The sequence below is a fragment of the Cyrtonyx montezumae genome, unplaced genomic scaffold (genome assembly GCF_038088225.1).
Source record: "Cyrtonyx montezumae isolate F1298 unplaced genomic scaffold, pur_monq_1.0 scaffold_29, whole genome shotgun sequence".
Classification (NCBI taxonomy): domain Eukaryota; kingdom Metazoa; phylum Chordata; class Aves; order Galliformes; family Odontophoridae; genus Cyrtonyx; species Cyrtonyx montezumae.
The window spans coordinates 11,477,193-11,499,240 of NW_027072033.1; the positions used below are offsets into that span (position 1 = coordinate 11,477,193).

At 43.3% G+C, this 22,048-nt stretch overlaps 1 protein-coding gene across 1 annotated transcript in view; it reads right to left on the reverse strand.

Moving 5' to 3' along the window:
• Positions 1-22,048, reverse strand: part of ABCA1 (ATP binding cassette subfamily A member 1) — a 98,621-nt gene that overhangs the window by 75,613 nt on the left and 960 nt on the right. The window contains exon 2 of the mRNA XM_065740701.1: positions 5,750-5,884. Within this exon, the coding sequence (XP_065596773.1) occupies positions 5,750-5,818 (69 nt within the window). The 5' untranslated portion in view covers positions 5,819-5,884. The remainder of the gene's footprint in view (positions 1-5,749; positions 5,885-22,048) is intronic.

The window sequence follows — 22,048 nt, forward strand, 5'->3', positions numbered from 1 at the left end:
AATCACCTCTGCCAGCTCCCTCAGCACCCTTGGGTGGATCCCATCTGGTCTCATGGACTTGTGGCAGTTCAGATGGAGGAGTAGATCTCTGACCGTCTCTGCTTGGATCACAGGGGGTGCATTATGCGCCCCATCCCGGACTTCCAGGTCAGGGCAAGTACCCTGTGGACAACTGCTCTATCTATTAAAGACAGATGTGAAGAAGGCATTGAGAACCTCAGCCTTTTCCTTATCATCTGTGGCTACATTCCCTGCCTCATCAAGTAAAGGAGAGAAATTTTCCTTACTTTTTCTCTTGCTGTTAATATATTTGTAAAAGGGTTTCCTGTTCTCCTTTACAGCAGCAGCCAGTCTAAGTTCAAGCTGGGCTTTAGCATTTCTAACTTTCTGCCTGCAAATCTTGGCCAGTTCTCTGTAGTCTCCCCAAGTAGCCTGTCCCATCTTCCAGAGGACATAGACTCTTCTTTTCTCTCGGAGTCTCAACAAAAGTTTCCGGTTCATCCACACTGGTCTTCTTCCCCTCCAGCTCGACTTATGGGACTCCGGGACAGCCTGCTCCTGTGCCTTTAAGATTTCCATCTTGTGGAGCATCCAGGCTTCCTGGACCCCTTTACCCCTCAGGTGCGAGTCCCAAGGGACCCTTGCAACAAGTGTCCTGAACAGGTCAAAGTCTGCCCTCCGGAAGTCCAAGGTAGCAGTTTTGCTAGACACCCTCTTGACATCACCCAGAATAGCAAACTCCACCATTTAATGGTCACTCTGGCCAAGACAATCTCGAGCCTTCACATCTCCTACTAGTCCTTCCTTGTTTGTGAAGAGCAGGTCTAGCAAGGCATCTCCCCTGGTAGGCTCTTGCACCAGCTTTGTCAGGAAGCAATCATCCACACATTCTAGAAATCTCATGGACTGCTTTCTCTGCGCAGTATTATATTTCCAGCATACGTCAGGGAAGTTGAAGTTCCCCATGAGAACGAGTGCTGGCCATCGTGCAACATCTACGAGTTGCTTATAGAACACCTCGTCTATCTCTTCATCCTGACTAGGCGGTCTATAACAGACCCCCACCACGATGTCACTCCTAAAGACCATCCCTCTGATCCTTATCCATAGAGACTCTACTTTATCGTTTCCAACCTCAAGCTCTTCAACATCAAAACACTCTTTGATATAGAGAGCTATGCCACCACCCTTTCTTCCCTGTCTATCCCTTCTGAAGAGCTTGTAGCCATCAATCCCAGTATTCCAGTCATGGGAGAGGTCCCACCATGTTTCTGTAATAGCCACAAGGTCATAGTTAGCTGCCTCACAATGGCTTCAAGCTCTTCTTGTTTATTGCCCATGCTGCATGCACTGGTGTAGATGCACTTCAGCTGAGATATCTGCCTCACCCTTTTCTCCAGCACAGCCTCCTTAGGCTCTTTACTGGTGAGCCCTGTTTTATCCCCTTCCCAGTCACAGCTAATTTAAAGCTCTCTCAATGAGTTCAGCTAGCTCCTGTGCTAGGATTCGTTCCCTCCTTTGAGACAGGTGCATTCCATCAACAGATAACAGGCCAGGAGCTGAGTAAACTGCCCCATGGTAAAAAAAAACCCAAAGTGGTTTCTTTTTACACCAACCTCTCAGCCAATTATTCATCACCTGTGTTTTCCTAGCCCATTCTGTGTCCTTCACCACCCCAGAAGGTATGGAAGCAAACACCACTTGTGCTCCCACCCCTTGAACTAATCGCCCTAATCCCCTGAAATCTCTTTTCATAGTTTGCAGACTTCTCTGAGATATTTCATTGCAGTCTGCCTGAACTACGAGTAACGGGTAGTAGTCGGTGGGGCGTATCAAATTCGTGAGTCTTCTAGCAATGTCCCTGATCTGGGCCCCAGGGAGACAGCACACTTCCCTGAGGTTTGGGTCTGGTCTGCAAATGGGGCCCTCAGTTCCCTTTAGAAGGGAGCCACCCACTACGATCACCTTCCTTTCTTTCTTAGTAGCAGCAGTCTCAATGCACGGAGTTGACTGCCTTGCCATTGGTGACCTCCTGCGGGAATCTTCCTGCACTTCACCCCTTATCACCTCTTCAACATCCAATGCTGCAAACCTATTGCTAAGGGGGATCATACATGCAATCATACTGGCTTGAAGGCAAAGTAATGCTAGCTGGGCTTGTGGAGGCTGCCCAGGGTGCCCAAGCAACTTTTCACTCCTGCAGCTACAGAGAGAAAGTAGTGGCCTCAGCCCTAGCTTGCACAGAGAAACATCCACCCTAGCTCCTCTGCTGCAAAGCCAGAAATGGCTAATTGCATAACCCTGGAGGGTGACCACAAGCACACTGCATGCAAAGTGCTGTATGCCTCCACACATACTTCCAGCCTTCCTGATTCACAAACAAAGGGAGAACAGAAAAGGGAAGCCGTTTGGACTGGATCAGCTGTACATTTGCAGCTGCAAATGATTCATCATGGCTGAACTGAAATGTTACTTTCTGAGTCACAGCCAGCATTAGCTGAAACATGGGGTCAAACTTAACTTATATGTAGAACTACAATAGAGGGCTTGGACCCTCTGGACAGCCCTTTACAATACTGAACAAATGAACAAAGCCTCTTCCTTTCACTCCTAAAGCTCAAAAGCTTCCTTCCCCTACCACATCCTAGCCTTCGCACAGCAGAAGAGTACATCAATACTCTTCATATGTTGCTGTCCCTGTACAGTAGACGCACCAACACCAGAAAGGATCTGCCTGACCCAGGTTCATGTTAAAGAGATAATGAAAAAATTGAGTCTCCTCACTTACTGCAGCCACTAGACCAGCCTGGTGAACAGAGCTATCAAGCCTCACCTCTCTGCTACCCCTGCCCACCTTGGAAGCCAGGGAGGAACACTACCTTTGCAGACAGTAGCACTTGGCCCACAATAAGCTACTCATAAATTAACTGAAGTTAGTCTCTGAAGCATGTACCAGCTGGCTAGCAATGGAATACTCAGATCAACACTGTGTCAACAGGAAATCTATTGAGCAAGTACTGATCAAACTACCATCACATCTGATTTCCCAACAGTGCCTTCATCTTTACAGTCCAGCTTCAGTGCAAGAAACACCAGCTGCTGATCAGCCTTGCCACGCAAGCTTGAGAGGTCTCATCACTTGCAAGACAGCAGGTAGAGACAGTGCTTTTACACAACAGTGAACCCTGAACATAATTATTTCTCTGCTCTCCCCCTGTGCTCTCCTTCCCCTCACCCAATGCTGTTGGAAGTAATCCAGTACAAAGTAACGCTTGAAATGCACACGTCAGGCTGAGCTTTGGACCCATCTTTCACAACACAGCCCAAATGCACTGCAGCAGAAAAGAGAGTTCAGTGAGAAATGAAGGAGACCACACTTCTTTTGGGGAAAAAGAAGAAGAATCAAATTATTTCTGAGCTACACCTTCACTAACTACAAAAGGCTGAGCAGCACTGCTAGCAACTCAGGATGCTGGTCTCCTAACAGATTATGACTGTGCAGCCATGGAAATAGTATGGCCAGAAGAGACGTTCTGGTTCCCCATCCTGATTAATGGGGTTTCCTTCTTGATACCTGCAGGTAAAGCCCCAATTAAAAGCATCTGAGCAAAACTCTGGAGATAAATCATAAAAACATGTGATGATAAGCTGCCTTTGCTGTGAATCGAATAATAATACCGGAATGGTATAGACTGTAAGCAGTAGCCTTCAGGCTCCTCAATGGGAAACTGATACAGAATTTGATAGTAGGTATGAAGAAATAACTGAAGAGATCAAAGATCATAATGAAAGTACAAACAGAAAGGTCTTTTTCCACTTCAAGCAGATGCCTCCTGCATTTCTGTGTCATTGTTAAAAATCAGAATGAACTTCTACTGCCCAGCCTACAGCTACTTGACAGGATGTGCCCATGCCAGACAGCTTCAAGTAACCTTCAGATTGGATACATTAACTTCAGAGACCTCAGACAAAAATGCCATCTGCCTCAGCAGAGCACTCAGCTCCTCTGAAATCTCCTCCTGGTTGAACCAGTTCAAGCACTGCTACATAGGCTCTATCTATCTCCTATGGAGATTCCTAAAGCCAGACTGGATGAGGACAGGAATAAGACTGCTAGTATCAAAGGGAAGAAGAGAATATTTTCAGCTCTAAGAGCCTAGGATATGCTAGCTCTTAGAGTAATTGAGAACAGCATATACTTCGAAGAGCTGTAGCCACTGTTGAGACTACTTCCTCCACTCTGTTGCAATATTCTTATAAATTATGAAGCAGTTCACAAAGTTAGGATATTGACCCCACTCCTCCCTACCCCTCACTACAAGAATGCAGGTAACATCACTTCTTAAGGCTGATGCAGCCCATAGCTTACAAGATGGGTTGCCTTGTCCTGGGAGGTCAAAACTCTTGGTTGGATAAGGACAAGAACATTCAACTTTGCATAGAATTTCCTGCCACCTTTGACAGGTCTGTAATCAGAGGTACACAGGAGGAAAAAAAAAAAAAACAAAAAAAAACCCTGTGCCTGATTTTATTTGAGTGCTTTAAGAATGAAATATATTCAGCTCTGAATTCACTGGACAAAAGTTCTGTGACAAGTCTTGAATGTCTGAGTAATGACTTCAAAGACTGCTTCCATCTCCACCAGTGAATATGACAGCCATCTCTCCCTTGTGATTCCCAGTTTCTAAAGCAACACTGTCCCAGTCAGCTGGCAAACACCCTGACATTTGCAGGGTTCAGAAAGCTTATGAGAAACTACTTTCCACTCACCACCTCAGTAATTCTTGTTCCCTTCTCATTCTCTGCTTATACATCCTCAAGGTCAGATCTAACAGTACAGCTCCTCTGCACAGTCCTGTTTCACAGAACACAGCTCAGTCTAATATGGTTACCACTGAAGCCCCTAGAAGGACTATGCTTTCTCTGGCTTTAGCAGTCTGCAGAAGTTAACATTAATGTGCCCTCACAAAACGCAGTAAAGACAGAAAGCCTTGAGGAGAATGCACTGAATTCATGCTTCCATATCCCTGTCATCACAAGGAGACTCCTGTTTCTTACTGCCTAGTCTAACAAGTATATTCCACACTGATAACAGATGGTGAAGTCAGCACTGAGGCTAACAAGAATGCTCCTTGGTAGCAAAGCACCAGTTGCCTGGATTTGTCTCTACACAAATGTGAGAGCATGCCTCATGTCAGCTACTTAAGTAAACCTTCTGTTGAAAAATTACACAATAGGTTTGTGTGCTTCTCCTTGATTAGAGATCAAAAATGCTTGCTATTGCTCTAGCAGAGGTCCCAACACTGGGAAAACAGTCATTAGACCTTTGGCCACATTACAAAGTAGCTGAATTTCTCTGCTGTTATTGCAGCTTACAGAAGTCAAAAGTGTTTTAGAGTCCATGCCACAGACCCACAACCTGGCAGTACTCCTCCTGAGGCAGGTCACAGCACAGGCATTTGGGCTTACATCCTACCCTATAAGATCTGACAAGTGTTTCAGTACTCTGACACACTGGATCCAGGAGCAACAAATCCCAAACCCCCAAACCTTCTGTCTGACAAGGATTTGAATCAGCTCTCAGAAAGGGCAGATCAGCTGTTTTACTGTTCAAGTCCTCTCAGACTTGAAACACCAACACATAGGAATTTTCCCCTATTTCACTTGACAAGCAAGCCAAAATGCACTAACTTAAACAAAAAAATAAAATAAAATAAAAACCCACAACCACTCTTTGGCTAATACTTACAGTCTGTCTTCTTCTGTAGGTGAAGTTCTTCCACAGCAGCAATCCCAGCTGTGTCCAAAATGCCATCATTCTTCAGCAGCGCCTTCCTCCCTTTGTGCAGCAGTACACAGCAAGGACGTTGTGGCTGGGCATTAACTAGAAAGTAAGAGTTCAAAGGGAAAAATGATGTGAGATAAGAAAAGGCAACAAGACAGAAAAAGCCAAAGGCTGTGAAGCTGTGAGCTCAAGAAGCCTAGCAGTACCTCACTGCATTCCTCAAATCTGCTCTTGCTCTGTGCACTCTAGTCATGTTTCATAGGTTCAAGTAAGCTCAGATTTAAAGAAAAAAGCTTATTTCCATATTTACTTTTATAATGATGAAAAATGCTTTGTCACAGTAGGTATGCTTTTTCTTGGTATTCCAACTAACATGTTTGCTTGTAGGAGAAAATGCTGCACACTTAACCAGTAAGGGAGAAATGTGCATTTCCTTGGAGGCACGTGACCCTGAAGCCACTCATATTTAGATAAAGTGAATGGACAATTGCTGTTGAATCAGTGTCAGGTCTTGCAGCCACCTGGCCTTTACAGCTGTTGTGAGCAGCGTGCATCCAGTATCGACCTTGCAAAGGTATGAGAAAGTAAAAAGGATTCAGAAACACATTTGCTTCTTTGGTGGCTTTTAATAATAATATAGTATCACAAAGACTTCCAGGAAGACTCAGATACAAAGATGAGCTTATAGTAGATGGAAAGTCATAAAATCTTTTTTATTACTATTATTATTTTTCCACAACTTATTTAGAATAGCTTAATTGACTTTTGAGATTAAGTCACTTCAGATTAAGAGCATTTCCATTCTGACCGAGTGTCTACACAGGGATTTAGCTAATTCACAGCAAATTAATTCTGATGTACGTTCCTGAATACATTCTGTTGACAGGCTCAGTATTAAGAGGACACCTAGCAACCAATCCAAGCATGCTACAAGATAACCATTCCCCCTAACATCTGATGAAGTAGGAACACATGCTTTTGATTCTCATGTCCCACATACCAGTATAATAGACCTATGATTCAGAGTTGCATGCCTGCTGGCAAACTGCATTGAAAATATTCTCAAAATCCACAAGCACACTATGAAGTTAAGACTTCTTCAGGAAATTCTCTGACCATTCTTACACTGGAGCAAGATTAGATTAGATACAGCAATTCTGGATGCCAGCTCTGAGTTAATGAATATTCACAGCCTTTAAGTCTTACACACAACAAAATCCATTATTACAACAGCAGATTAAAAAGCTGTCTTACAGCATAGGTCTCCGTTACATGAAAGTTTCCCTAACAATACAAACAAAATAAAGTCACCACATGAAATTCCACAGAAAATTACACTGTAGAGTCACAACAGCATAGTAGTGCTTCTTTGTGCCAGTATAAGGGAGGAAGAACAGTTAAGAGTCACTTGCAAATTGAACTTCTTGTCGGTACACAGGCAGCTGAGCACACAGCCAATATGGGCTCATTAACTACTGCTGTGAACAATGCCTGAAGATGCTCCTCTTCACAGAGATGCAGTAAACTGATCCAGGAGGAGAACTTCCCCTGCTCTACCCTGTGCTTTCCTCTCGCTGGAGCATTCTGACATTAACATCTTCCAGCTGTGTGCGTATCTGCCTGGTAGCCAGTGAACTCCCAGACACACTCAAGTGAGGTGCTGTGACAGCTAACAGCATATCAACAACACACTCAAAAAAATCCAACTCTGTAATACTTCTAATGATCTGCAACAAATTATTTCCTAGTGTTTAATAACAACTACAGCTGAAGACCAAAATCCACCAGGAAAACAGCAAGAAGGATCTTGCAGGGAGCAGCAGACTTTGGCATTCACAAAAGGAATTACATTCAACTCTGTCACTTTAATACTCATCATAAAGGCAGCAGAACAGCATTTGAAGCAGCGTAGAGCTGTCTGAACTAGTCACAGGGCAGCTGGCTTTATCCATGCCAGCAATAATCCATATGTTGGTTCCTTGCAATTGCAGTCAGTACCCAGGATCCAAAACACAGGAGGATCACTTTACAGACTTCAGTAGAGTGCATACTGCACTAGCAATCTGCAGTGGCATAAGGACATATATATGACCCCTTAACACACTTCAGCTGATCAGCAGAAACCTGTGCAATCAGGAAGACCTGGCTGTGCCTGTTTCGATTTCAGCCCTCTAGAGTTTAGCTAATCATTATAGGGAACAAAATAAATGTGCTGGCTTTCAAGTAAGGCCAGTTTCTTTGGACAAGTTTTAAACAAGGCATGTTTTTATTAATTTGTAAGGACTGTACCTGATGATTGGAACACCTGTCCCACATATTGGCACAACACACTAAGTCTCTACATTAACCAAAGGGACAAGTTAAAACACCACATATTCACTGAGAGCATAAAAACTGAACCCAAAGCTTGCCCAGTTCTACTTCTTCCACCCACTCTGAAGAATGTATAGAGGAAAAGAAGAATGTAGAGGAAAAGACCTGGGGGTGTTGGTTGATGCTCGGCTTAATGTGAACCGGCAGTGTGCCCAAGTGGCCAAGAAGGCCAACGGCATCCTGGCCTGTATTAGAAATAGTGTAGCCAGCAGGAGCAGGGAGGTGATCATCCCCCTGTACTCAGCTCTGGTACGGCCACACCTCGAGTACTGTGTTCAGTTTTGGGCCCCTCACTACAAGAAGGACATTGAGGCCCTGGAGCGTGTTCAGAGAAGGGCAACAAAACTGGTGAGGGGTCTGGAGCACAAGTCTTATGAGGAGCGGCTGAGGGAGCTGGGATTGTTTAGTCTGGAGAAGAGGAGGCTCAGAGGAGACCTTATTGCACTCTACCACTTCCTGAAGGGGGGCTGTGGTGAGGGGGGGGTGGGCCTTTTCTCCCTGATAAATAATGACAGGACGAGAGGGAATGGCCACAAGTTGCGCCGGGGAAGATTTAGATTAGATTTTAGAAAAATTTTTTTCTCTGAAAGAGTGGTCAGGCACTGGAATGGCCTGCCTAGGGAGGTGGTTGAGACACCATCCCTAGCGCTGTTCAAGAAGCGTTTAGATGAGGTGCTAAGGGATTTGATTTAGTAGTTCAGTGGGTAGGGATAGTGATAGGAGGATGGTTGGACTAGATGATCTTGTAGGTCTTTTCCAACTTAATGCAACTATGAACCTATTGGGATGACAGCTTCAGAGACATTCAGTCCTGGCACTCCTTGCAGGGGGAGGTAACAGGTTTTGCTGGTAACTGTATGTCTCCAATGTTGATCTGCATCAGAGGCTTACATAGTTGGTTCATTGCTGATACAAGTTAACTAGGTCCACCTGAATTACTAATACCTCAGGAAATGCTGTACAAACTAAACTTCAGGCAAAAATGCGTTAGCACAATTTCTAGCAGTCAGAAAGCAAGGATCACAGAGCAGAAACACAGAAAACACTGGCAGACTCAACTCTCTCAGCTCAGCTGGAGCTGAAGTCCATCAGTATTTCACTTCAGGCTCACCTAGGCTGTTCAACAGGGAAACCCAACTCACTGTTTAGCACTGCAGTTCCAAAGCACACAGATACCAGCGAGTTTCCCTTCTGTATCACACCTGAGGAAAATTTTGTCAGCCAGCACTGTGCAAAAGGGTTCACCCTCACCTTCTAGAAAAGCTATATTTCTGTCTAGCACAAGAAAAGCTGCATCAATTTTCCACAATAGCACAAGTTTTCTGTGATGTAAGGTACCACACCTCTGCTGAAGAGAGGGATCTACACCTGCCAAAACTAAGCCATTAGGAAAAAAAAACGAAACTCCTATTTTTATAAGCAGTGTGAAAGTTGGAACAATTTCTTGAGCTGTAACAAGTGGTGCAACCTAGCTGCATAGAGGTCTTTTCTGTAGACATCCAGCTTGACAACCTTTTCCATTGTGTGAAAACTGCTTGTTTTCCAGAAGCGGTAAATGCACAGCAATAGTAAGCTTAGAGGCAAGAGGCTTACTTTCATTCATCACTCAGATATCCGGTCTTGTTTAGCTCTGCTTCAGCGTTTCTCAACCACCTTAACACAGCTGCATAGGTCAGGCAACACTGAGCACACCAGGGGAGACTCAAATTGCTTAAATCTTTGGGACACACCTCGTAGCTGTCTAATATCGCAGGCACAATGGGTGTTTACAGCAGCCTACTGAATCCAGACTCGTGCCCTGTGCAACATGAGCTCAGTTAACCAGACAGCAAATTAAAGGATCATGAGGCCAACTTACATCTAATCAGCCAATAAACTGGGGGGGACCTAGTAGACAGACTTCCTATTATGTCCTACCAGCATGCCACCCAGATCTGCATACACATAACATGCTATTTTCTGAGCATTCCAAATCTTTTCAATCCATGAGAAAACACAGGATGCACCAAGCAAAAATAAATAAATAAGTAAAAGCATCCAAATGCTCACTCAGACCTTTTAACAGAGTTTCCCATAGGCCCTGCCTGTGGAGAAGACTGTCCTTCCAACTATAAAAAAGAGCTGGTCAGTCTGCACAATCAGTAGACTTCAGAGTATGAGGGGCAGATAAACTGACCTGGATCCAGACTACGGGTCCTGCTTTGTTCTTCAAAGAGCTCTAATGCTGGGTCAGGATGTTCTCTACCAGCTCAAATCAGCCCCGACAACATCCATCTGCACACTGAAAGTACAGGGTCTCCACATGCTTGTCCCATGCATGGACTGCATCTGCAGACAGTTTTTCTCCCCACTGCAGAAACTCCATGCGAGTTCCAGAACTGTAAGGCTGCAACTCCGTCTAAGTGTTTCAAAAATCACTTCTAAGAAATGAATACATGAATAAATGAACTCTGGAAATGTTGTCACTGAAACACTTCGACCAACCCTGTCTAGATAATTACTATCACAACCATAGAATTCAAAATGGCTGCTGGAAAGTCCATTAGATGGTACTGCAAGAGTCCCCAGACCCAGACTTAAACACAAAGCTATGTATTTCTACAGCTGTAGATTTTAAGAGGAAAAAAAAGTCAAGTGGAAGAGAATCAATTCCCCACCCCCATGCCTGGTGTCTGTACTAAATAAACACAAACAGCCTTCAAAAGCAGCTTTCTGCAAACAATGCGGCTGTTTGCTTTCTTCTGGGGGCAAAAAAACCTTTCCCCTAGAGAAGAAATAACTACATAGACAGGGAACAAAGCATACTTAAACTTTACAAGAGCGAAACATTTCAGGATTCTGGCAGCAGAATATAGAACCTATGAATCTCCAGCAACGACTCAAACTCAGGCCTCATCCGCAGAGCTAAGAGCCTGCACTTTTAACAAAGATTCACAGGCTGCCATGAAAGCAGTTAGTGGTCTTCTGTCTCATCCTTTCGGTCAGATTTTCACACTGCAAAAGATAGCACCACTGGCAGCTCTCCACAGACCAAGCAGCAGCCATGGAGAATATCAATCCAATATATACAGATTATGCCTTTGAGGGAACAAGAAAAAAGCATTATTTGCTGGGCACAACATACATCTACAGCCAGTACTGCTCCTCTACTGTAAGCAAGCATGGCCTAGCGCATTACATACCCAAACTCAGATGAAAAACTGTACATCTGATTAACACTAACATCCTTCTTCTAAGTATCTACTGAATCAAACAGCTACTCTTGGAAAGAAATGGGACAGCTGAGGAAAAGAACACAATCTGCAAGCAGAAATGGTCATTTTGGTGAAGGCTGAGAAATGACGATTTCCTTCACATAGCGCCAAACTGCATTTAATGGAACAAACAGTATCAAGAGCCATTTCAACTCTGCAAAGCCCAGATCCAAGAGCAAAGTCCCTCCAGTGGTCCATATGCCACCAAGTGAGATCAGGTCACAATGACAGAAGGCAAGAGAAAAGTGTGTGTCTCAAACTGACATTTTGATTCAAACAAGACGAACTATCAGAAAACTGTATGGGAATTTTGGGAGTACAGGCACTTATTAGAGCCCAGAGCTGAGAATTAAGCCTACTCAAATCAGGGTCTCTAGCATCCTGGCCATTTTCTTGCAGAATACCTGGATCCCACCTTATAATTTCTTCCCAATTAGGAGCTACAGACAAGAGACTCATGCATTTACTTTGTACAGCCTGGGGCTATAAGAGAAAATGAGCAGCAAGCAAGATAAGTACTCAGAGGAATCCTTCTCTTTAACTTCCATGATTTCCAGAAATGAAAAAAGCACTTCACTACTAAATGTCAATAAATGGCAGGTGAAGAAGAAGCATTAGTTCCAGAGCTGTTGAAATTAGGCTTGACAAAGAGCAGCTGAGGACAAATGCAAACAATCACTTATCCTACTGTTATGAACCTAATCTCCACAGCAGAAACAGACAGTGCATGAAGAATCAAGAGTATGAGACCATTCTACTATCAGAACAACTCATGTAAAGCTTGCAAGACTAATAGGAGCAAATTTGACATTCAAGTATCTAAAATCATTCAAGAAGTCAAAAAAACTTAAAAACTACTGGAGATTCAGAGAAGAGGGGAAGCTGTACCAGAACAATAATACCTTTCTAGGAATAACAACATTGACCTTTTAAAGTCACCTTCTAACTCAAATATTCTCAATTAAGTTATAAAAAGATGCCATCGACAACATTAGCAGCATGGACAAATAACTCACCTGGAGCCTCAAGCAAAGCAAACGCAGAGATAAAAACACAACCAGTAGATGCCACACATTTATCTCCTGGTTTAAGCACAGCTAGATTCTGCAGCAATAAAGAGCAATGCAGGGTCAGCAGAGGAGGTATGAGCTTTGAACCTACAGCCTGATGCCATGGACACAGGATCATTATCAGTGAGGCCACACAGACACTGAAAAAAGCAATTCTTTCATAACTGCCCCACAGAGGACTTCCACTTCTTTCCCAGTCGCCAGATGAGTATCAGGCCAATTTTCCTACTCTACCTAAGTTAGTTCAGTGATACGTATCTTCCTCTTCAAAATCACTCAGTGTACATATGATCTATCTGCTCATTGTTAACATGACTGGAGAGCTTCTGAATCAGCAGGAAAGAATTTAATTAGGACCACAAACAACAACATTTGGGTGGCAATCCTTGGCAAAGTCCTTGATTAGTTTACATCACCTTATGCATACTGTCCTTAGGTTTGCTAGCAAACAGGTTCTCGCCTTGCTATTCAACACTTATTAATATCGTAAACAACTAACACGTTGTTTTCATTGTGGCCATCTGCCCTATAAAATAACAATGATTTGTATGACAGAATCACTTTCAGATTTAGCTTCATGGTAATCCACAACCAGTTTGACTCATTTTTCCTCCTGATGAGTGTGCCAAGCTTTCTACAACTCTCTTACATTAAGGATAGCACCAAAATACTGGGAAGCTGACTGAACATTTTCTTGGAATTCTACCAGTGCACAAAGAAAGCCCAGGCACTTAATCTCACTCAGTGACAGGATTCTTATACACAGAGCTACATAACACCGAACAGATGAATTCTCTTCGTTTAAGGGGGCTGAGCCACACAGAAGGTTAAGAGACAGCAGGATGAAAACGACTGCTCCTTTTAAGCACAGCATGACAAGAAAACAGCAACTCAAAATTTGCTTTAACTGCTGCTATTAAAACAATTAGTCTCATAAAAGAACCCAGTATTAGGCTCTGTCTGCTGCAGTAGGAATTACTTGAGAAGGAAGCCCAGACCTTGCTCTGCCAAGAACTGGAATTAATACAACATGATGTTAGGGACAGAAATCTAGCATCCCAAGCATTTGGACAAGATTGCAAGGAGTTTCTAATGGTACCTAGTCTAAGCACTAGGAATAAGCCTATAATAATAAGTTTTAAAAATCAAACATCAGCAAATTTTGTGCTGAGTATCTCTGAAAGACCAGCTATGAATAGCAAAGCAGAGACCAGTTCAGAAGTCCTATCCAAAATGAGTATCATAAGCACTAAAAACTCTGGCCTTGAGCTTTTCAGCAGCTTTAATTTCTTTCTTCTGACTGCATAAGTACTAAAATGTACTTCTAGGTCACAGGTGGGCCCATAGCAATATACCAGAAATAAAGTAACCTTCTATGATGTTGTCAATGCTTTACTGGACTGGGCTTTACTCGGCCCAGCTCCGTGACAATTAGTGCGGGGACCCACAGATCCACGCCCCAGGAAAGGGGAAGGGGGAAAGGGAAAAGGGAGATAGGCCTAGAAACAAAACAGCGGCAACGATCTGAAGAGGAAAGCTAATTTATTAAATAAGACATCAGAAAGCAATGATATACAATACAATTATATTGTATTATATCGTATATAATTGGAATTGAAGCTAATAAATCAAAACAAGCAAGAGAGTGTGTCCGATAAACCAAAGGCCTTACGCTAATGCTGAAGGCAGACGGCAGCGAGCACCCACTGCTGAGTCCATCCCAAAAGGAGGAGTGTCCTGTGACTGCAGACAGCTTTTATCTTTCCCTCTGAGCATAAACACGGAAGAATGCAAAGCACCACACAGTCCTCTAGGAAATGTAGTTCTTCTCTTCTGAGACAGGTATATTCATAACTATCGATGATCCACAGAGCTGGAGCATTAACTCTTTAACTCTTAATACACTACATGTTGTTATGATGTGGATGCCAAAAATCATAAAACCATGACAGATGTAATTACTGGCTGGGTGGATGGAGGAAAGTGGATTAGTCCACCCCAATTTCAGCAAGGCATTTGACAATGTCTCCCACCACATCCTTATAACAAAGCTGAGGAAGTGTAGAATAGATGAATGGACAATGAGGTGGGCTGAGAACTGGCTGACTGGCAGAGCTCAGAGGGTTGTGATCCATGGCACAGAGTCCAGTTGGAGGCAGGTACTTAGAGGTGTTCCTCAGGGGTCAGTGCTGGGTCTGGTCCTGTTCAACATCTTCAATGACCTTGATGAGCAGACAGAATCCACCTCAGCAAGTTTGCTGATGATACAAAGCTGGGAAGAATGGCTGACATGCCAGAAGGCTGTGCTGCCATTCAGCAAGCCCTGGACAGAAAGGAACCAGATGAGGTTTAACAAGAGCAAATGTAGAGTCTTGCACCTAGGGAGGAATAACCACAAGCACCAGTACAGGCTTCGGGGGGAGACCTGCCGGAGAGGAGCTTTGAGGACAGGGACCTTGGTGTCCTGGTGGACTACAGGCTGGCCATAAGCCAGCAGTGTGCCCTTGTGGCCAAGGAGGCCAATGGCATCCTGGGGTACATTGAGCATGGCCTGCAGGTCAACAGAGGTGATCCTCCTCCTCTACTCTGCCCTGGTAAGGCGTCAACTGGAGTATTGTGTCCAGTTCTGGGCTTCCCAGTACAAAAAAGACAGGGATCTCTTGGAAAGAGTCTAGCAGAGGGCAATAAAGATGATAAAAGGCATGGAGCACCTCCCTTATGAGGAAAGGTTGAGAGATCTGGGTCTGTTCAGCCTTGAAAAAAAAAAAAAGATTTAGAGGGGCCCTGATCCACATCTATAAATCTCTGAGGAGTAGGAGGCAAAGGGATAAGGCTGGACTCTTCAGGAGTGTGTGGCGATAGGGGAAATAGCCACAAACTGAAGCAAACAAATTTGTGGGAACTTCTTCACAGTGCAGTGACAGAGCACTGGCACAGGCTGCACAGAAAGGTGGTGGAGTCTCCTTCTCTGGAGACATTCAAGACCCACCTGGACACCTACTTGTGCAACCTGGTCTAGGGAGCTGCTCTGGCAGGGTGGCTGGAATAGATCTCTAGAGTTCCCTTCCACCCGCTACAATTCTGTGATACCACAAGAGATATTCTCCCAAAGCCTGAGCACCAGCCTACAAGTACTCTGTAATACAAACAGGACTACACTTTCCAAAGTCAGCACAGCCACAGTTTCAGAAAGGGCTGATGCTTAGAAACTTCCCCTGTGACAGAACACACCAAGCTGCTTTGAATCCTTGTCCCAGATCATACTGGAGCAAGGTCTTCCTACCAGAATGATCACAACAACTGTATCTCATTAATTCTAGCATGTTCAAAAGGTGAAATGGTGAAAACAAGAGCACCTCCACTGCAAAAGAAGTTGAGTTTGCATGCCCTGCAGCTGGATTGATTAAAAAAAAAGCTGTGCAAAGGACTGTGTCAGGGACTCCAACAAGAGGAATTACTTAAATATCAAATATAATACCTCAAGATGAAATGCAGCCATTTATTTTAGTACTTAAAAAAAGCCAATCAATTTCCAGAGGAAAGTTGTGAAACATTTCAATCTTCCTATTACAGTGAACAGCTTCACTTCCTTCCTGAAAAAAAAGTTTGCTTGCTTTATCATGGCCCATGTCCAAAATCCATAGTCTGTAATATCTTGGTTTTGTGCTTTTTTTTTTTTTTTTTTTGTTTTGTTTTATCTGAAAGAATGAGCTCTTTTCTGTAGTGGAATCTAGAAGTAGTAGAACATCCTGCTAAAATAGTAATTGTGACATTTAAGCTCAATTCATGCCATCAGGCTTTGATCTCTGAACAAATATAGTGCTGTCAGCACAGTCGGCAAAAAGCTGTTTTACACGGCCTCAGCCATTTTTTCCTCCTGCTGATGCATCCTGTTTACAGACGTTATAGTCTCAAATGTGAAAAAGGATTAAGCATTTCACTTTGCAGAAGGTAGTTTTCTGCTTGGCAGCTGCCTACAAGACAAGAAACACAGAACTCCTTGAAGAAAGCCATGAGCCTCCCCAGCTTTTGGGAAAGGAAACCAATGAGCTCAGAGTGCTAGCTAGAAAAACCATCCCCTGCTCAGTATGCCCTGGTCACTGAATCCCTTTATCTACATGAATCAGCTATAGATCTGGCTTAAGACTGTGTATACTGATAGGTGATATACATTCCTATTGTGGAATGGCAGGAATATCACTGGGGTGCTTGTATAATCTCCTAAACCAAGCTACCACACCTTGCCATCACTTCCATAATTTTATTTTTATTTCTTTGCAAAAGAGTATCTTCTCCTATATTTTATTTTGATAGCTTACTCTTAGATCCCAGGGGAAGGCAAGGACACAAACAAACCAGTGAAGATTGGTACTGTAATTTGAGATGTATCTCTACCCTGTAACAACAGGGACATTTCACTGTTATTCTCCTCTCAGTCTTTGCCATCTGGGACCAGCATGTCATGAAACAGCATGTGTCCACCACAAAGCAGAACTCAACATGACTTATATTGTGTGAAACATCCTTCTGGTGCCTTTAGGACTCACAAGCATAAGGAACAAGCTGGCTGTGAAGCCTAGTATCTACACAACTACACTGATATCTGTCTCAAAGATATAGGTTATTGAAGATAAAACAACAACAGAAAATATCCCTCAACTATGCAGAAAAGCCTCAGCCAAGAAACAGCCTTCAATGAATTCAATGCTTCTCAATGCAAGGAAATGACGTTGTCAAAATAAAGTTAGCAAAGGTTGTATTTTGCAATAGATGTCAGCGTGAGTAGAGTTTGATCTTTAAAACCCCGCATCAGGCAGACCCAAAGAAGACTTCAGCTCTCATATCGCTAACCATCTAATTGCACAGACCCAGTAGGCAGTAATTCAGTAAAGTGGAAAACAGGAATCCAGGTGCTTTTGAAAGTAATGACAGTTCACTTCAAAGAGAAATGAATTTCTGCTCAATCTTGGCAACTGATGAGGTTCAATAACCGCTTATCTCTAAAGTTACTAATAGAAGGAAACAAAAATAATTGGCATACATGATAAGAATGAAGACTGTGTGTCTGTTGTGACAGGTATGGCACTAGGCACCTATCTGGGAGCACAGCCAAAAAGCTGTGTGCAAATCACTTTTTTTTTTTCTGCCTAATCCACAGAAACAAATTGATTCACACAGATTATATTCCTCACTTCTAATTGGTCAACTCATACTCTCATTAGGGCCAACAAGCCAGTGAACATATGTGAAACAAGCTACAGTACACATATTTTAATACCGTGCACATGCTGATGTAATGAGCCAAAGGTGACAATTTGTTCATACCTAAGCTACACATCTTCATGTGTGCTTCAGGTCAGAGGTCCACTAGTTTGCTCCAACAATGTGACTAAGCACAAAAGTGAAGATTTGGCCTATTCAGTTTCAAGCAAAGGACTCAGAATGGAAGGCACTCCAGGGGGTGCAGAAGTGTCATTAAACGCCAGAAGGAAGAGAGTAAGCTTGTAAGAGAAATGTAATCAAAATAGTTCTGGAAGTTGTTAATGGATACAAGTTCCAAGCCATACATTTTCTGTTGAGCTCAAGAAATCCTTAATGATGCAGAGAATTACACTGGAGTGAAATTAGTTTAATAAACAGAAATGCACTCACCTAGGAGAAAACTAGATTTTCAACTTTGTCTCCATCAGAAAGAAATGTCCATGCTTCTGTACACATGAAAGTTTGCTGCTGTTTTATAGTGTGAGCAAATTGTTAGGTTTTTAAATCCAATCAAATTTGGTCCCAATTCTGCTTTCCACCAGCAGTTATACCAAAACTCCTGTTATGGCAGCATAAGTACAATATAGGGAAGAGAAAAAAAGCCACTGACACATCCATAAACATATTCTCCATGTATACATCTCAGACAAAATGTATGTATAATCACAGGATCACAGAATTGTAGGGGGTGGAAGGAACCTCTAGAGATCATCTAGTCTAACCTCCCTTCTAAAGCAGGCTCCCTAGACCATGTTTCACAGGTAGGATTCAGGTGGGTCTTGAAGTCTCCCTCTCTGTAGATGTTCACAACCTCTCTGTGCAGCCTGTTCCAGTGCTCTGTCACCCTCACTGTGAAGAAGTTCTCATGCACATTTGTGCAGAACTTCGTATGCTTCAGTTTGTGGCTATTTCCCCTCATCCTATTGCCACACACTGCTGAAAAGAGTCCAGCCTCATCCTCTTGCCTCCTGCTTCTCAGATATTTATAGACATGGATCAGATCCATGTCTAATAATTCGCTTGTTTCTTCTGAAGGCACAAGAATACACCTGCAAAAGCAGCAACAATATCTGGAAACCTGGGGTTTAAACCTGGTTGTCGACACGACCAGCACAACTAACTACTCTTTACAAAAGAAAAAGCCACAATGCTGCAGCTGAGAGAAAACACACTGACTCTTACATTGTGGAATATATTATAAATATGAGATCATAAAAGATCATTAATGTTGAATCAGGGAAAAGAAGCATGTCACCATGAGACAGGAACTGCTAGTAGAAAACAGCTTATCATGGTCCTTGGGTCCTGCTTTGGAAGGACTTGACTGCCACCACTGTCGCTCTGAGACTGTACACGTGCCTTAATTTTGGCTGTTAGCTCAGTAACAAGAATGCTAATGAATATTAATTGCATGGATTGCATTCCATCTTCCAGTAATAGCCTTTCACTAGGAAATGGATAAATAAAATTTCAGATCTTTTCCACAGAGCCAAGGAAACAGGGCGGTGCCTGGTTTGGGCCACTTCTTTATCTCCCACACAGTACTGCCTGCTAGAAGGGAAGTCAGATCTACAGAATGATCTCTGAACTGTGTGGTCAGAGGCTCTGGCTTTGTTTGCTCTTTCCCAAAGACCAACCTTGCTATCTAGCTCAAACCAGAACAGTCTTGGAAAGGTTCTCCTCTTTCTGGCTAAGGACAATCATTCCCTAACAAAGTTAGTGCTACACAAACGGATCTCTTATTGGATTAGATAGAAAGAGCTCTGCTAAGCAATACTCCTCCAGAAAATAACAGAAGAGGAAAAAGGTCAGCTTTTATATAGATGTTTATACCATTCAGACTGATGTACATTCTTCTTAAAATCTGTGATCAAGTCCTTTCACTAATAACTCAAATATTAAGATCTGAATGCTCCTATTTTTTCCCCACACTATTAGTTCGTTGTCTGAGAAAAGCTGCATCAACAGTTTTTCATCCTACTCTGTCTCACCCTTACATGAGACAAGCTCACATATTTTCTGCCTTATAACAAGCAATTAAAAAAAAGGGCTTTACTGTTACTTTCTGTTAGAAAAACATACCTAAAAAAGAAGGTATTTTAGTCCGTAATTCTTCTGAGCTAATCATTACAGCCTTCCTACAGTCAGTAGCATGACAGTAGCGCAGCTACAGAACATGAAATGTTTTGAGTTTTTAAGGCAAGCATCTCAATACTACAAGTAGAGTCTTATCATGGTATGTATAATCCTTATCCTTTATACCAGTAACCACAACTGCTCTAGATAACTACACAACACACTTTCAAGAACTCAGGATTCAAATATTCAGCAGACAAAAATGATAATCTCAAAGACAACAATTCAGCAACTTTCTACAACGTTAGACCTGGAGAGAGTAGGCAGTGTCCTGGCAGCCTCAGGTGAAGTTGGAAAGTAGGACATATAAAAAGTATTTTATCAAACAGCAGGTCCTAACTCCAGCCACACATAGGGGTAGACACTAGGAATAATCAGTCTAATAGAAACATGATTGTGTATGGTCAACCATGGCATTATTTCAGGATTTGGAGAAACCTGACATAGGAGACCTACATAAACATCATGGTTTCTGCTCCAAGGTTACTTAAAGTAGTAGTCTGGTTCCGCTTCTGCTTCACTCCTCTCGTTATCTTTGTGCATTCATAAATCCACAATCTGAGTACAGGATACCAAAGAATCACCCAGCTAAAAATGTTTTCAACCCTTCCACCCCTCCCTCATCTGGAAACTCAGAGATAAAAAGCTCATTTTAAGTTTGCTCATCCTGGGCTGGTGAACTACAGCACCAGCCCAAAGAGCGAAATGTGGGGGAGGGACTTAGCACTTGGAGGAAGTGAAGCAGGACCATTAGCGGCTCATCAGCAACCTGCAATTACACTAGATTAAAGTTCTCAAGAAACCACACCCTAAGGAGCACTGTGCCTGCCTGGTGCAGCACACATGATAAACAGAAGCAGAGCCGATCCCATCCAGCAACAAGAGGATAGGCCGAGGCCTGGTCTTGCTCCTGCCCTAGTTCTTTCTGCGGGCCCCCCTCTGCCAGTTAAGTTCTGCAGAGGCAGGCAAGGGAGAACCCACATCCTGAGTTGTACGCCTGATTCAGGCATGAGGCATTGAATGTGCTAGCCTAGAACTTATGTAGAAGGTCCAGAGCTGCTTTCCTCAGGACACAAAGATGTTATTACAGCATCCGTGGACTGCTTTATGCTCACACAGCAACGTTGAGGCCCAAGAAGTAGAGAACAGGCTACTTCCAGAACAAAGGCCACAATAATATTACCGGATCTTTTCCTTTATTTGAAAATAAACTCAAGTCCCTTCAACTTCTGCAGTTCAACACCTCATCAGGAACCACTTCCACGCACTCTGTGGTGGAAGGATGGAGAAGGGCCAGATCAGATCTCTGCTCGCATTGACAGAATTGCACTGTAGAGGTTTCTGAAGACAAAATGGGTTGGCTAGCATCAGCCTATGACAAACCTGTCTATAAACACACTCCAGTCCCACTGGGTGAAGAGACCGTTACGAGGCTCTCACCATATCCATCTATACTAGTGCTGTGTTTGAAGGAAAGCTGGGACCGATACAGCAAAAGGCTACCAAGACTCCTGCAAATGCCACAGGTCTTAGGTAGAATAGCACTTGAGGTGCTTGTTTCACACAAAATACCATTCAGCTTCAACACAATACATCAAGGGAAAGTTATGCAGGCAGTTGGGGCCAGTAGCACTCCAATTACAGTAAGGGCAGACACATCTCTTGCAAACAACAAATACCCCAAAAAACAGCTCCAGTGAGCACGTTTTTATTATCTTCTAGCATGAGACAATCCCAGTTTTCAAAGTTTAATTTCAGTTATACTATGCAACTTTCGCTTTCTAGGCTACAAATCTTCTACCCACAGCTTGGAATGAGATGACCTGTAACTTGCTCCATCACCAACCCTCGTGAACTACGAGTGACAGACAAACAAGGCTGTGAAGCACTGCAGGTGAAGGCAACAGTTCCTCACACCAGGCTGCTCTCTACAGCCTGCAGTGACATCGCCAGAACCACACCGCGCTGCACAGGAACATCTCGGCGTGCAACTCCGCTCCCAGTCGGCAGCACCACAAGCTGTACCAAACAGCAAGCATGCGCACCGTGCGTTTATAACCATTACCCCTATTCAAAATACAGCGGAATTGCTCACTTAGGATAAGTCTCAAGACAACATCTGTTGCTAATGGAGCGTGCCCAAGATACGGCTGTTCCCTGCTGCACAA